We start from the raw sequence: 14,221 nt of genomic DNA, 5'->3' as shown, positions 1-14,221 counted from the left end.
GTATCTTTTACATTTATGTACTATTTATATACTTTTAAGAACTTTCAAAAGGCAGTCCCAGTTCACAGACTGATTTTCAGATAAAATTAATTTCCTGAACTCAGAGTCCCCACGTTGTTGGTTTTTTTAACCCTGTGAGGAGCTCCTGATTGTTATAAACAAGGCAGATCCCACTCTAGAGGATTTGCCCTCCAGCACCACCAAACAGAGATACATCTGCTTGCCTGCTCTCCCCGAGGACTGACTGCAGGGCCTCCTGGGAGAGCTGGAAGGTTAAACTGTCCCCAGAGTCGGTTCACTTCTTAAACTTCACAGTCTTGGGGAGAAGACCTGAGAACACATGGGTGCCACTGCTCAGTGGAAGAGAGGACATTAAAACAATTTCCCCATCGAAGCCGAGCCAAGCTGAGCTGAACCGAACTGAACCAAACCGAACCAAACCAAGTCTATGATTTGGGAATGTAATCATATAATACCTACTTGGCAAAAAATGTATGGTTGGCTATAGAACAGAAAGAATGATCTGAATCCAAACTATTGCCTCTTAATCCTTTAATTAGACTAAGTCCTTCAGAAGGAAGCACCATTCATTGTTACTGAAGGAAATCAAGAGCAAATACACACGTGCGTGCGCGCACACACACACACACACACACACACACACACACACACACACACAGCCTGATGTAGTCCTACAAATATAAATGAACACTCATGCTGAAGGGCTCAGCGTCTATAACGAAATTTATTTGTTTACGGGACCATGATTTGGAACAGTAAAAAGTTCTTTTGGGAATACGATTTGGGACAAATGTGGTGAGAGGGCGAGACGCAGCAACCCACGGGCTTGTTAAAAGATGTGCACAAACTCTTGGGTGAACTCCGCTCTGCCTTCAGGCCAAAGGTGTCTGTTTACCTGGCAGTGCCCTGACATCTGAGTGGTTGGAAGGCCCTGGCTCGAGAGAATTTTATTTGGAACCTTTCTTCTTTTTCTTCTTCCTTTTTACTGGTGTTTCATCTAGCGTAGCATCCACTGCTGCCTCAACTTGCTTCTGTAGCTTTTTCTTTTCTCTCCTTTTTTTGGACTTTGCTGGTATGTCCGGGTCACCAAGTGGCCACACACCATCCACGCCAACCTCAGCAGAAGCATCAGAGTTCTCATCCCAGTGAGGGTCTCCGAGCTGTTGCTCAACTTGGTCCCTCTTCTTCTTAGTCTTTGGTTGGATATAACTCTCCACATTTTTATCTTTTGCCCCTTTCTTTTTTTTCTTCCCCCTTTTCTTTTCCATTTCGGTCTCTGGCCCTGCAGCCGTGACCTGTGGCTTGTTCTTCAGCTCTGCCATCCGCTTGGCAAAGTACTCCTGGATGGTGAAGGTACTGGTCGTCGTTGTGGAGGTTTCGTTCCCATCTGGAGTGGCGGGTCTGGAGTCATCCTAAAGTGTGGGAAAAGAGTTAAAAGCGGTTAAGCATCAGCATCCTCACAGCGTCCAAGAGGACTCCAGCTGGAGCCACTCGCACTCAGCAGTCAGACCAGGCTGAGTGCCCCGCTTCCTTCCTCTTTGTTGATTTCTCCCCGCTCTGGTAGAGCTGAACTGCAAAGCATAGAACCAGGTGGCCAGACACTTTGGTTGAACACTACATGGGATGGTGGGTTGCACAGGCCAAAGTTTCCTTTAGAAATTAGCTGGCAAGTCACCTAAGTGAAATTCTGAGTACACAGCACCTTTGCAACAGTGTTGTAAATGGAGATCAAGTTCTCAGTGTCCCATAAGAAACAGGCACACTGAAGTCCTGGGCCTTTGTGATTTTGTCAGACACCGTTTCAGCTCTGTTATGGATGACACAGGTCTTCGTGCACTGACCTAGAGACTCAGATGCGACATGTATATGTTAGTAACCCTTCCTATATAACAAGAGCCAAATGCCAGCCTGGCTCCTGGCGTGTCAGGGACACCTTTCTCCTCCAAAGGCAAAGCATGGCTCCCTCGCAGCCACTCCTGGAGAGGATGCACCAGGGTTGGAAATGCATGCGTTCCATCCTCCACCCAGAAAGAACAGCTCAGTATGCAGAGCCCTCCTTCCCTGGGCAATGGGGAGAAGGGAGAAGCCCCATCCCTGTGCTGACATGGGCTAGATCCTCATGGCTGTGTTAGTCTTGCCTCTAAATGGGAGGAATTACTCAGACAGCTGAGATTAAGTGAGGTTTACATTTTCATTTTAAATAAATACATACCACTGGAAAGCTTGAGAAGCGAGAGAAAATCCCTGGTAGATTGGGACAAAAAATGAAACGCTGGTATCACCACATGGGCTGCAGCTGGCTGGCAGTAAGGTGATGAAAATACCCATGTGGCAAAGGGAGTCCCTTCACAGTGAAGAATACAAGGACGATGCTTTAAGGAAAATCAATGCCTAGAATAACTGTGCCCACAGCGACTTGTGCAATAATTAAGCCATTAAACAATAATGCTAAACTTAGGTTTTCATAATTGCTTGGCTTCCTCCTTCTGTTCACTTATTCACACAAGGAAGAGACTGGTTATTTGACCCTCTCATGTAGGGAGAGGTGGGGAAACAATTTTCTGAATAAATCAGTTTCCAAATTAGCATTCTACAAATTATTTTGAACTTGGCAGGAAAAGCTCTGACTTTATCACAAACCAACACATATAAATGGGCCGTGCATTTTCTTGATACAGAAGCATTCGAAAACCGGCTCAGTGGAATTAAAGTAGCATTGCACCTGAAATTCTGGCAGAATCAATATTATATCAACGGACAATTGGGCTTTGAGTGGCCGCTGCCCCAGAGAGCTCACACCACAGGGAACCTTACCAACAACATCACAACGTATCCAATCAACCCAAACCTTATTTTATTCAGGAAAAAAAAAAAAAAAAATCACGTGGCCAAATTTTTAAAAATTAAGAATGTAAAATGCAGAACAGGTGGAATAAACTACCTGAGTAGTTTTGGGGAAACGTTTAAATGTTATCAGCATTCAATTTTGGCTGGAATCCCATCAGGTGCTTTTGGGAAAAATTTTAAAACAGGTGTCCCAGGAAATAAAAACAAGGTCACTGTGTCTTTCTGTTCCTCAAATGTTGAAAAAGAGCTGAAGTGCCGTGTAGCAGACTGGAAAATCTCAAGGCTCTCAGTTTGAGCCAATCCCAGTTTGATGGACAAGACAGGCCTTGCCTTCCATTTAAGAGCACACAGTCACACAGAGACAGTTTCTGTGAAGGTGGCCTGTTTATGTAAAGTAGGTCTTATTTAATTTTGTGGCATTAACAGGAGTTTGTCTTACATGGGTCAACTCTTCTGGAGTGTACCTGTGTCTTAGGAACTCGAATTCAAGGTACATCTTTTGGCTCCTTCCCTTTTTCACCTATTATTACTTCTGAATTCCTGCTTTTCACAGTTAAATTCACAGTTAAACAGGAGCTTTAAATTCACAGTTAAACAGGAGCTAATTGCTGGTATTCATCACACTTTTCATTACTAAGGAATACAAGAGCATTTTTGAGTCACTTGTTGAATTCAGAGGGCCTTTCTAAGCCCAGAAAATAACTAAGCTCATAATCAACTCCTCCGGTGATAAGGATTTTAATAACCATGGGCCACTGCACACCAAGCTTAGCAGGGCACGGAGACCAGCAAGAGAGGTGCCAGCAGCTGACCGCTCCGTATCCCGAAGAGAGTGTACACAGAACAGTGACCTGCTGGGGAGGGCCCTTTAATGCCAGGGCAGCCACCCTCCCACACGACAGCCATGGGTCTGTTTTAAAAACCATGGAAATGAAGGAGGGACAGGTTACGAATATGATTCCAGTAGGAGCAAAGCCTAGGGTTCATATTCTACAAGCTCATAATTTATGATGTTCTAAATCATAAACCCAGTTTTACTACAGCGATTATAATCCCTGTTTCTATGTTCTTAGCCATGCATATAAAAAATGTACACCTTTTCAAGAAAACTAATACTTTTCATACCTGGCCTGAACTTCACAGTGAATAAGCACTGAGAAAAGCACCAGTTACTTTTTTGTATTTTGAAATAGAGACAACTTGCATCTTCCCACATTTCCATTCAACACATAATACCACACACAAAAAAATCTGTCATACCAAATGTGACTTTTATTTGCTAACAGTGTTCTAAACACTAGAAAAATAAATTTACAAATAACTTGAAAACTTGCAGTTCCATACAAAATATTACCAACAGGTATGTGGTTAACCCCCTAATCTTAAAAAACGTTTGATTTAAGCTGAGGGATTCAGGAAATCTCTTTTTTAAAAAATGCCAGTCCTTGCTATTAACTAAAGAAGGTCCTTAGGTGAATCCCATAACCTCTCTGGGCCTCAGTTATATAGTCAAGTCACATCAGTAGGTTAAAGTAGGTGACTTCTAAGGTCCCTCAAAGGCCTAAAGTTACTGATCTCTGAAAAGACATTTGGGTTGGCCATTCCTCTATGACACAGGTGAGTAGAGAAGGGGTAGTGAGGTGGTATAAGCAGGCAGCAGAGATGAGCTCGGTTCAGAGAAAACTATCACCCCACTGTCAAGCCAACATGTACAAGTGACATCAATGCACCTACAGCCTGCCTGGAAAAAATGTTTTTACACCACCTGTAAGAAAGCATACAGCCAAAGAGCAGATCCAGTAATGCCACTTCAGAGAGCTGAAAGAGCCAAATACGAGTCTGTATTGAAGCATTTTTTGAAAATTTGTTTAAAAGGATCAACCCTATACAGAAGCTAAAATCAATAAAAACAAAAAATGACTATTCACTGGAATATGAATTTATTTCAAACCTAAGCCCTGGAAATCATCCCAGTACTTCTAAGAAAGGTGGTAGGAAGCTGGAACTTTAAGAAACGATAATATATCCTCATCTTGTAGTTATGGTTTTGAAGGGTCTCTTTTTTTATGCCCTGGCTTGAAAATCTCCACTAATCTTTCACATCCCGTAAATTTGTGTCCTCACAAAGCAGAGCATGGGGGAAATGCTACTGATGCTCTCTGGCTGGAATGGGAACTGTGGTGGGCTTCTGGACTGAATCACCTGGCAACCTCTCCCTTGGCTTTTATGTCCGCACAGTCTAACATTCTGTAAGCCCTGCTCAGATGCCAAGAACTTTAATAGCTGTGTGGTAACAGCATATGCAAGGAGAGATGTAGGCTTTTACTCGGGTACAGCGAACGATAAAGGTGGGAGAGTCCGTATGAGTGGGAGCGAGGGCTCTGCCTGTGGCAAACCCCAGCTTTTTGCTGACAACGGTCTTCTCACTCAGCTGGGGCAGGGACATGTCACACGTAACCATGTGTGGCCAGGACCTAACAGCATGCCTAAGATGAAGAAGCTTTTCAAAGAAAGAGTTCAGTGGATGAGGGGAAATGGTAAGGCAATTAACAAAACAGTTTTAAAAATCCCTCCCTGGATCTGTAATACATCCACTGTTTAACTCCCCTTTCATAAATTAATAAGAAAGACCCAAAGGCACAGTTAGACTCCTGGAATATTTTCCATGCAATATAGAAGCTACTCTTTTTAAAATACAAAATGAGATAGTTTCTTGTGTTGTTCTTAAAAACGGTTTTACAGGTTAATCTTGTCTGTTCTCAGAAAACCTCGGTCTCCTCGTTTCTTTCAGAGCCAATGAGGGTATAGTATGTGTTAAAAACATTTGATGACTGATTTTCTCAAAGGATAGCTAGGGCCTTCATTTCTACCCGACCAATAAACATTCTGGGGGTCAGAACGCGGGAGGACCTGTTCCCCACGTCACAGAACCTCAACGTTTAGTTTAAAGCCAGAAGAGCCCTTCGCGATTGCTCTGCTTTATCACGTAAGGAGAGTTTACCCCAAGGGACCACAGCTGGTGCACTGAAGAAAGCAGCTGTCGTGGCTTGGATGCTTTTAACGTGCCAGTCACTCAGCATCACGTCGTCTCATGCGACTCTCACAGCATCAGGCAGAGGCATCCTCTCCATTTTAGAGGCAGAAACCAAGACTGAAAGCACCTCCCAGGCAGAAGGCCTCACGACAGGGGCTGGCAGCAGCGGGCTTTGGCCCCAAGGCTGCCAGCCACTACGGCATCCTAACTTCCAGCCTGCGTCACCAGCCTCACTTGTCCCTGTTCCTCTCTTTAAAAATCATACTAACACCGAAAGATACATCAATTGGTTATGTAATCCAGGGACTAAGGTCCATGCTCAACTTTATGAGGGCAGAAGTTAACTGATGCAAAAGCGTCATATGGAGAAAAACGTTACCAGAAATAGACACTACTTTCTAAACAGAAAAAAAATTCTATTATGTAGCTTGTAATTCACATAAATAAAATAAAAGCCTAAAACCAGGCTTAAGAGTTTAATATATGTCAAATTAGCATGTCAATTCACTTGGCCAAGTGGCACTATTTTCAAGCAGGAAGTAAAACCCATGTCCATCCAACCTTCCACCTAAGGGAAGCCGCTCCTGGACAGATGCCGGATGACTGCCACCAGGGCACTTCCGAGACAGACAGGGATCACTGGGTGTGACAAGTCCATGGAATGGTCCGCCGTCCAGTCCACTGCGAACTTGCTGTGTCTCAGGTTTCTCTTCAGCCAGAGGCAGATTCAAGTGATTCATGACTGTGTTGTGCTCCGTGATTAGAGCTGGCGAATCTTAAGGCCTAAGCCTACCTCTACCAATGCTAACTTACCACTGGGATTGGGGCGGAGGTGGGGGTGTTGGGAGAGTGGATGCAAAGGAAACAAGACCTCGCAGAAAGAAATCCTTAAAATATCAATTATAACATGCCACAATCATCTCAGCTACCTGAAAGATGCCCCAAACTATGCATGCCAACTTTTCTCAAATGTCTACAGAATCTGAGTTTGTGCTTTGTTTCTTTTAGGTATTCTCTCCAGAGGCTTTGCAGCTCAATGAATGATCTGCTCAAGCTCTTCTGGGTTCCTCTGTGTTACTCAAACACCTGTAATGAGAAGGGTTACCAGTAAAATGCCCAAAGAAAGAGGATTCTCTATTATTCTCATTAGAATGTTGTTAGTATTTTTTGTATCAAAAATTTAGTGAGGTGGTTGGGGCAGATGCACCATAAAGATAAAATCTTACTACTTATCACTTATAATAAGCATATCAAGCCAGAGATGGGGTTTCAAAGGCAAAACCTTCCAGCTCACAGCCTTTGTCATATGTCACTGCTGATCTTAAGGGACAAGATGATTGAAGCCTTTTGATTTCCACATCGACACAGAGATCATGCTGCAACAGTAATCCTTCCACGTACTATGTGCATTGAAAGACAAAGCAGACACCAGAGCTCAAGGGTAATGGATTTAGCGACTGGGGTTATTAGCGCTGGTAGTTGCTGCCTGTAAGACACAAACGCGCACTTCCACCCCAGCCTGTCTGGTGTCAGCCCGTGTTGGATTAGTCTGGGAAAAGGTAAGAAAGCGTGGTGAGTCGTTTGAAAGAATGTTTTGTGTCTTTTCGAAACTTTTCAGCAGGACAGTTCTGACAAACACCAATTATGTCTTGACGTACTCCTGGAGGTAGAAACTACACCCATCCACTTTGGACAGAGAGAAATTCAGGTACGAAGTGATTTCATGACTCACCAAGATGAAGGAGTGCTGGGCTGTGTGTGCACTGAGCCCTTGGCCAACAGGAGGGACGGAGGGGCTGGTGCAGTCGCCTGCTACATGGGACTCCTATGTGCTGAAGATCACGTGCAAAACTGCCTCCTTCAACGAGCCCGATCCCCTGTGGAACACTGCTCTTATTTACTTCCTATGACTAGCAATTAGTTACCTCTATTTTCTGGTTTTGTATAATGTGCTTTGTAAGCATCTTCCCAAGGAAATTTTAAGTTCCTTGAGGACAGAGACAATTTCTATTTCATTTTTATTGAGCACATCCTCTCTAATAAGGAACAACTCTATGGTGAGGGCTCAAGGGTAGCACAAAAGACATCGTGCCCAAGCAGATCAGGGCTGGGAAATGTTCCCACTGAACCCTAAGCTTTGTATTTGTTGGCACAGATTTGTCTGCAAGCCAGGCAGGGCTAGTGACTAGAAAAGGCTTGGAAGGGTGGGAAGGAAAGAGAATCAGCATTTTACAGTGTACATTCTCTCCATCCAGACAAAACCATTCCCTTCTAATCAAATGCCACTGTACCTCATAGCGCAAACTGCTTCTCGAACTACTACAAGGTACATTTGAGTGCCTTCTGGTGTAAGCAACCGGTTACTCCCTGTAGCCTTAGCTATGCAGAGGATCTCAGTCAAACAATCCATACATTTCTTCTCTGGGCTAGTATTCTGTGTTACCACAGTCTCCTTCTGGGAGATAAGCGAATTGGAAACAAGTGAGGTGCTGTGATGTATGCTAACTGCCGCATTCATTCTGTGGGTTGGGCTACACACAGCAATAAAGTAGCCTGCATGGGGGGGACTGTTCTTACCATCAAAAGAAAGCAATGGAGAGCAAGAGAGTTCTTGGGCATATCAGGGGCAAAGGTAGGAACTCATTCCAAGAAGACAGACAGTTGGATAAAAGTTCCACCAGAAGCCCCCGGTACCAAGTTGTTAAGCTTCAGCGTATGTTGTATCTCGAGCTGAAAATACGACCTAGCAAAGCCTCTGATTCTAGGGAGTCATCAGATGGCATTGCCTCCAAAGGTTAAGCGAAGCAGTGCCCAACACTGTCAGTTAGAAAGCAGGACTTGGGCCTTGAAGTCAGTGTTTCCTCTTTTGTTTTCTATCGCACCTTTTTGGTTTCCATACAATTGAAAACATTCAGTGTTTTACTGATAAAGAGCTATTTTTACACTCTCAAAAGGTTTATTCAAGTGTGAAATATTGTGTTTTTTTCAAGATACCTATCACTTGCATCTGGAGTTAGTTAAACACACAGCCTTAGTAATAACCAGCCTTACGGAACCTGCCTGGGAAACACAGTCGCTGTTAGTATTAGCAAGCATCGCGAGACTTACAAAGAAATACAACACGCCACTGACTGAAGGGAAATTTTGATTTGAAGTGGGGTTTAAAAAATTCAAAATAGAATAACAGAAGTAGAATCACGCAGCAATTCAATGTGTGTGTGTAGGGGGGAGTATATGCATGTGCAAACAGGTCCGAGGGACTCTTGGCACGTCTGAGAAGCCCACTCAGCAGGATTTCCTGGAGGGGTCTCTCTAGAACTGGGTTGGCAAACTATGGCCTGCAGGCCAAATCCAGCCTGCTGCCGATCTCTGTATCCCTCATAAGCTAAGAATGTTTTTTAAAATGGGAGGAAGGGGGGATCAAAAGAAGACTATTTCGTGACATGTGAAAATTACGTGAATTTCAAGTATCAGTGTCAATAAAGTTTTGAATTTCATCAGTAAAAAATTTGTGGAAATTTGTTTTCTCTCTGCTATACAAGTAAACATAAAAGGTGTTAAGTAAATATTTGCTGACTACATGAATACATAAATTTAGTATGAAATATGATCTGCTTTTCGGAAATGTTAGATGCTTTGGAAGTATACACATATGCATGCACACGGCATTGGAAGGCATTGGGTTTTGATGATGTTCTCCCCCTCAGTCTCTCTTTCCCTTAATGAGTTATGGTAGGGAGTGGTAGCGAGGCTGCTAACTGCTGTCTGATTTCTAGCAGCAAACGATGGTAGACAAGGACAAAGTTTGGTTATAAAGTGATCTGGCATCAAAGAGAACTATCAACATCCTATAAACATGCAGAGATACCTTTCTAACAATTAGGCATTAGCACTTTGCTTGGAATTTAGAAACTCAGACAAATGAACTGGACATCTCAGAGATGATAGTGGGGAACTAGAAGGGACAGACTATCTTGCTTTTCACTGGACACCAGTAGAGAAATACAAATAATGCCAAATTCCTCATATGAAGGCCAGTGCTAACAGAGTTGTTCATTTTTTTTTTTCCACTTGCCTAGTCAGCTGCTCAAATTACCACTCATTAAGAAAAGCCAACAAAAACATGTTTTAAGAGCATGGTTCTCTATGGCAACAATTTCTCAAGTAACTGCTGACAAGAGTCATGCAGCCTCTGGGGAAAAAAGAGGGAAAAGAAAAAAGGGGCAGGTTTCCTGCCTCCCTAAAAGGTCCTAGGGCTTGGAAAGTTGCAGTGACTCATGTGACATTTCACATCACACTGGCCATTATAAGATAAACGAGGCTCCTCCAAAACTAGAAATGATCAATGTGACATAGGCACCAATTTCTTTGAATGAAGTCTAAAAATAATCCAAATTGACTATATTTTATAATTCTAGGTCAACTGGTTCTCTTCCCTGCTCTCTGGAGGCAGGACAAATAGCTTTCATAAGTAGTTGAAGGCTAGTGTCTGAATCCCCAAAAACAGAAGCAGAGGCTCACAGAGGGTCTGTCTCTTCCACCTTTATTACACAGGAAGACTTGAAAATTGCTTAAGAATCACAAAACTCAAAATTAGGCTCTTTATTATAGAAAGTACAGCATTTTTGGAAGATTTTAGAGAACCTCATATTTTGAAACAAGGAATCGAATATGAATACTTATCTGGAATAGTTAGGATTATTTTTAAGAGGAAGGTATATTAATTTAGGCAAATAAAGGTACAAATAAAAAGTCTCCTCCCTCAGTTCTTGTATACTACATAAGATGAATCTTTATGTAGCTTCTTTTTAATTGACTAGAAATCAAAGTAACAAATAAAAACATTTTTTAAATATTTTAAAAATATTTTTAGGAGTAAATTTGGTAGGGCAAAATAATTCTATGTTTAGAGGATATTTAAGTTAGTAAGAGTAAATTAAATAAATCTGAATTCATTGAGTCATATAATAAAAGTAAATTATACAACAAGATCTTGAGATGGCTGAGGTCCAAAAACATTTGGCCAACCAGTCCCTCACATACACTCATTGAACAGCCATTGTTGTTTACCTGACTGGGAGATCGCTCTCCGGTACTGAGGGAGACAGACTACAAAAAATAAAATACAAAATAAGATCTGGGTGGATCTCATGTAAGTGTTCTTACCACAATGAAAAAAAAAAGTACATTGGGAGAATTTATTTTTTAAACAGACAGAAACTAAATAAGAAAACCAACTACAAAACAACCGTATTCAACAAAACCCCTAACCTTAAATTGAGATTACAATTCCAAAGAGCTCACAAAAAATAAACATTAGCACAGCTATTAAATATGTAATGCTTCTCTTATGTTATTATATATATTAAATATATAATCTTTCTTAGTTTTACACCAGCTATAATATATTTTTAAATTTTATTTTATAAGCAAGAAAGACATTAGAAATTTAAGCAAAAAAGAACAAGTAATACTGCCTCCTACCTGCTCAGAATCCAACAGGGTTCCATAAAGCAGCACCTGCCTGACTCTTGTCCCCAACGGGCTCAATCTCTGTGGAATTTCAATGCTCTATATCACAGTGCTTCTCAAACCATTAGGGGTGAAGGGTCAATTTTTTTCTTTTTAAAATCTCTAATCCATTGCGGGCCAAGATCTTTATAAAATACCAAAAAAATAAAATTTTAATGTTCTAGGAAAATAAAATTTAAAAAATAATATAAAACACAAGTTCCAACTTATAAAAATCAACATCAAACTACTGTAAAAGTTTCTAAATGCTTGCAATCAATTTCTGTCCTCGTCACGGGCTGGTGTGTGGCCCATACCTTAAGTGGCACTATTATAAAATATTAGCTACCAAAGGAAAGTAAGAAAGGTGTTGAATTCAGTGTAGCAATGGCAATGACCTGGGTGTCAAAAATTCCAGCTCACGTCCGACAGAATGTGTGATCCTGGACAAGTCGGTGGACTTTCTGGGCCTCAAAATGAATCATTTACAAAACAAGGAAGTAGGGCTACTCAGTGACTTTTTCCAAACACAATTTTAGCACTGCACACCTTTGTTTAAATGAAATCTTAAACAGAAGGCCAATGTGTAACACATCAGGGGAACTGTGACCGAGGTGAGGCTGGGGGAACCCGTAGCTCATGTCCTAACCCTCCTCTCCCCTCATAAGGCCCCGGAGGCAACTGTGAGGAACTCCCAGGGCTCTATGGAAGAAAGTTGGAAAAACAATAGTTATGTTTTAAAGGGCCATTGCAATTCCAACATTCACTGTAGCCTACGTAATATCACAGCACTCAGCCAACAGACTATAAGCTTTCAAGAATAAAACTGTACTGTTACTACTACATCATATACACAGTTCTGAAAGTTGTCATTAACTTCTGGAATTCCAGCAATTGGCTGTCTGGCAGAACTAGCCAATGACCAATTTCTTCGGAAAATGGTAGCAAAGTATCAAGCTTGGTTTCCTCAATACTATAAAGTCTGAAGTTGCAAACTGGGTGCTCTCTGAGGACCCAGATGGCTGAGGATGATATCAAGGTTGGCTGACACTTCCAGCTTTACTTGGTGAGGCTCGGAAGAGGCCCCAGAGGGGAGATGGTAACGCCCAAAGCCGCATCACCGGTACCCCCACCATAGTCCCTTCAGATTACAGCGTGAGGAATAAAGCATCTCACCAGCCACTGGCCACACTCTAACCCAAAGGAAGGTTCCTTCCTCTTCATCCTATTTGCATTACATCACAGGATGAAAATCTGAGAGAGAATGTTGTTTTTGCTTTCCTGGTAGGACAGGGGGATAGAAGGAAAAATGAGCCAATATTTCACTCTTCTCCTCCAACACCAGGCCATCTGTGTATCAACTTATTATCACAGAACCTGTTAAAAACCATTTGACTTGTCTGTCAACAAACAAAAAGCCAAATCTAATCCTTTCAGGCCAAACCTATGTCCTGGCAAAGGTCTAACCAAACAGAACAGCTCAGTGACTTAGAACTTGGGTTGTTTTGGAAGCTCTTCCCCTACCTGCCTCTTTTTCTTTTCTTCTTCTTCTTTTTAAATAAGTGTCTTACTATGAAGTTACGTTTTTGATCTAGAAGACAACATATTTTTACTGGTATTAAGACAACTTTCAAAAACTCAACGACCCACTTTCTCCTTTCTGGCTCTTATAGGAAGTAGAGGCAGGTCCCCAAATTCTGTTTGAAGTCTTGCTGCCAGGAGATGGTCGGTTTATGTCTCTTGTCCTAGGACAGGAAAAGGATACACTCTCGGCACCGGGTGCTAGGGAGAGATAAGACCAGAGATTTCTGTCCTCAGCACCTTATCAGCTTTTCCTGCTACTTTCCAGAGCAGACAGCACCATGACTGGCAATAAACTAAACTAGCCAAAAGGGGGGGCTGGGTGTGTGAGCTGCTTGGGGATTGGAGGGAGTGACGTAGGAAAGGGTGTAGAATAAGTAAAAGAGTTGAAGCTTTTAATGTAATTTATTTGGTCTGGCCCGAATAAAATTGCCTTTGAAAAAAGAAAACACATATTATATCTCTTTTTGCTACAACTGCAGCAACAGGGATAGAAGTTTTTATAAGAACTTCCTTTCTGGTTGGAATGCACCGCCACTTTCCTTGCTTCCAGCCCTGCCCCTCACTGCGTGTGCTACTGGCTCCTGGGCACGTAGCACAAGACTGATCTGCTGTCCATGCTCCAAAGGCCGGGAATTGGGGGGTGGGGGTGCCATAAGCCACAGGCTGCAGACAGAATGCCTTCTATGGGCACACGTGCCTCTATTTTCTGGGTCCGGGCACTCACAATTCCATTTCCATATTACAAAGGAACAAGAAAGGCTATGAGACACTCCTCCAAATACAGAGGACGTCACTGCTGACCTCTTTCACTCTGCAAGAAATCACACCTGTGAATCCAAGAAAGCTTATATGCTTTAGAAATCCTGGTCTTTCTTGGGGGTGGGGAACAAAGATAGCTGCAGGAGAAGAATCTAGACTAAGCAGGGAAATTTAAAATCAGTATTGGTCTCAGTTACTGCTAATGAACTCATGTGAAAGTAATACCAATTTGGCAGGCTTTTAAAAACATTTTTATCATGGAAATTTTCAAACATATACAAAAGCAGGAAAAATAGTATAACGAATCCAATGTACCCATTCCCCAGCTTCAACAAGTAGCCACACATAACCATTACTAACTCTACTCCTATTAATTCAAAGCAAATCAAAGATCTCATATAGTTCCATTTATGAATATCTCAGTATGTATCTCAGTACGTATCTCTAAGGTAAACAGCTCTAAGA

At 42.1% G+C, this 14,221-nt stretch overlaps 1 protein-coding gene across 1 annotated transcript in view; it reads right to left on the bottom strand.

The window, feature by feature from the left end:
- Positions 1–726: 726 nt before the first annotated feature.
- The window catches only part of PINX1 (PIN2 (TERF1) interacting telomerase inhibitor 1), a 76,366-nt gene continuing 62,871 nt past the window's right edge, over positions 727–14,221 (bottom strand). Inside the window, exon 7 of the mRNA XM_019733109.3 lies at positions 727–1,433. Coding sequence (XP_019588668.1) covers positions 969–1,433 — 465 coding nt within the window. The 3' untranslated portion in view covers positions 727–968. The remainder of the gene's footprint in view (positions 1,434–14,221) is intronic.

This window comes from Rhinolophus sinicus, chromosome 15 (assembly GCF_057876585.1).
Source record: "Rhinolophus sinicus isolate RSI-liver-muscle chromosome 15, RSI-T2T, whole genome shotgun sequence".
NCBI classification, from domain to species: Eukaryota; Metazoa; Chordata; class Mammalia; order Chiroptera; family Rhinolophidae; genus Rhinolophus; species Rhinolophus sinicus.
The sequence above is the reverse complement of the archived record's forward strand: the minus strand, read 5'-3'. Positions and strand labels throughout refer to the sequence as shown.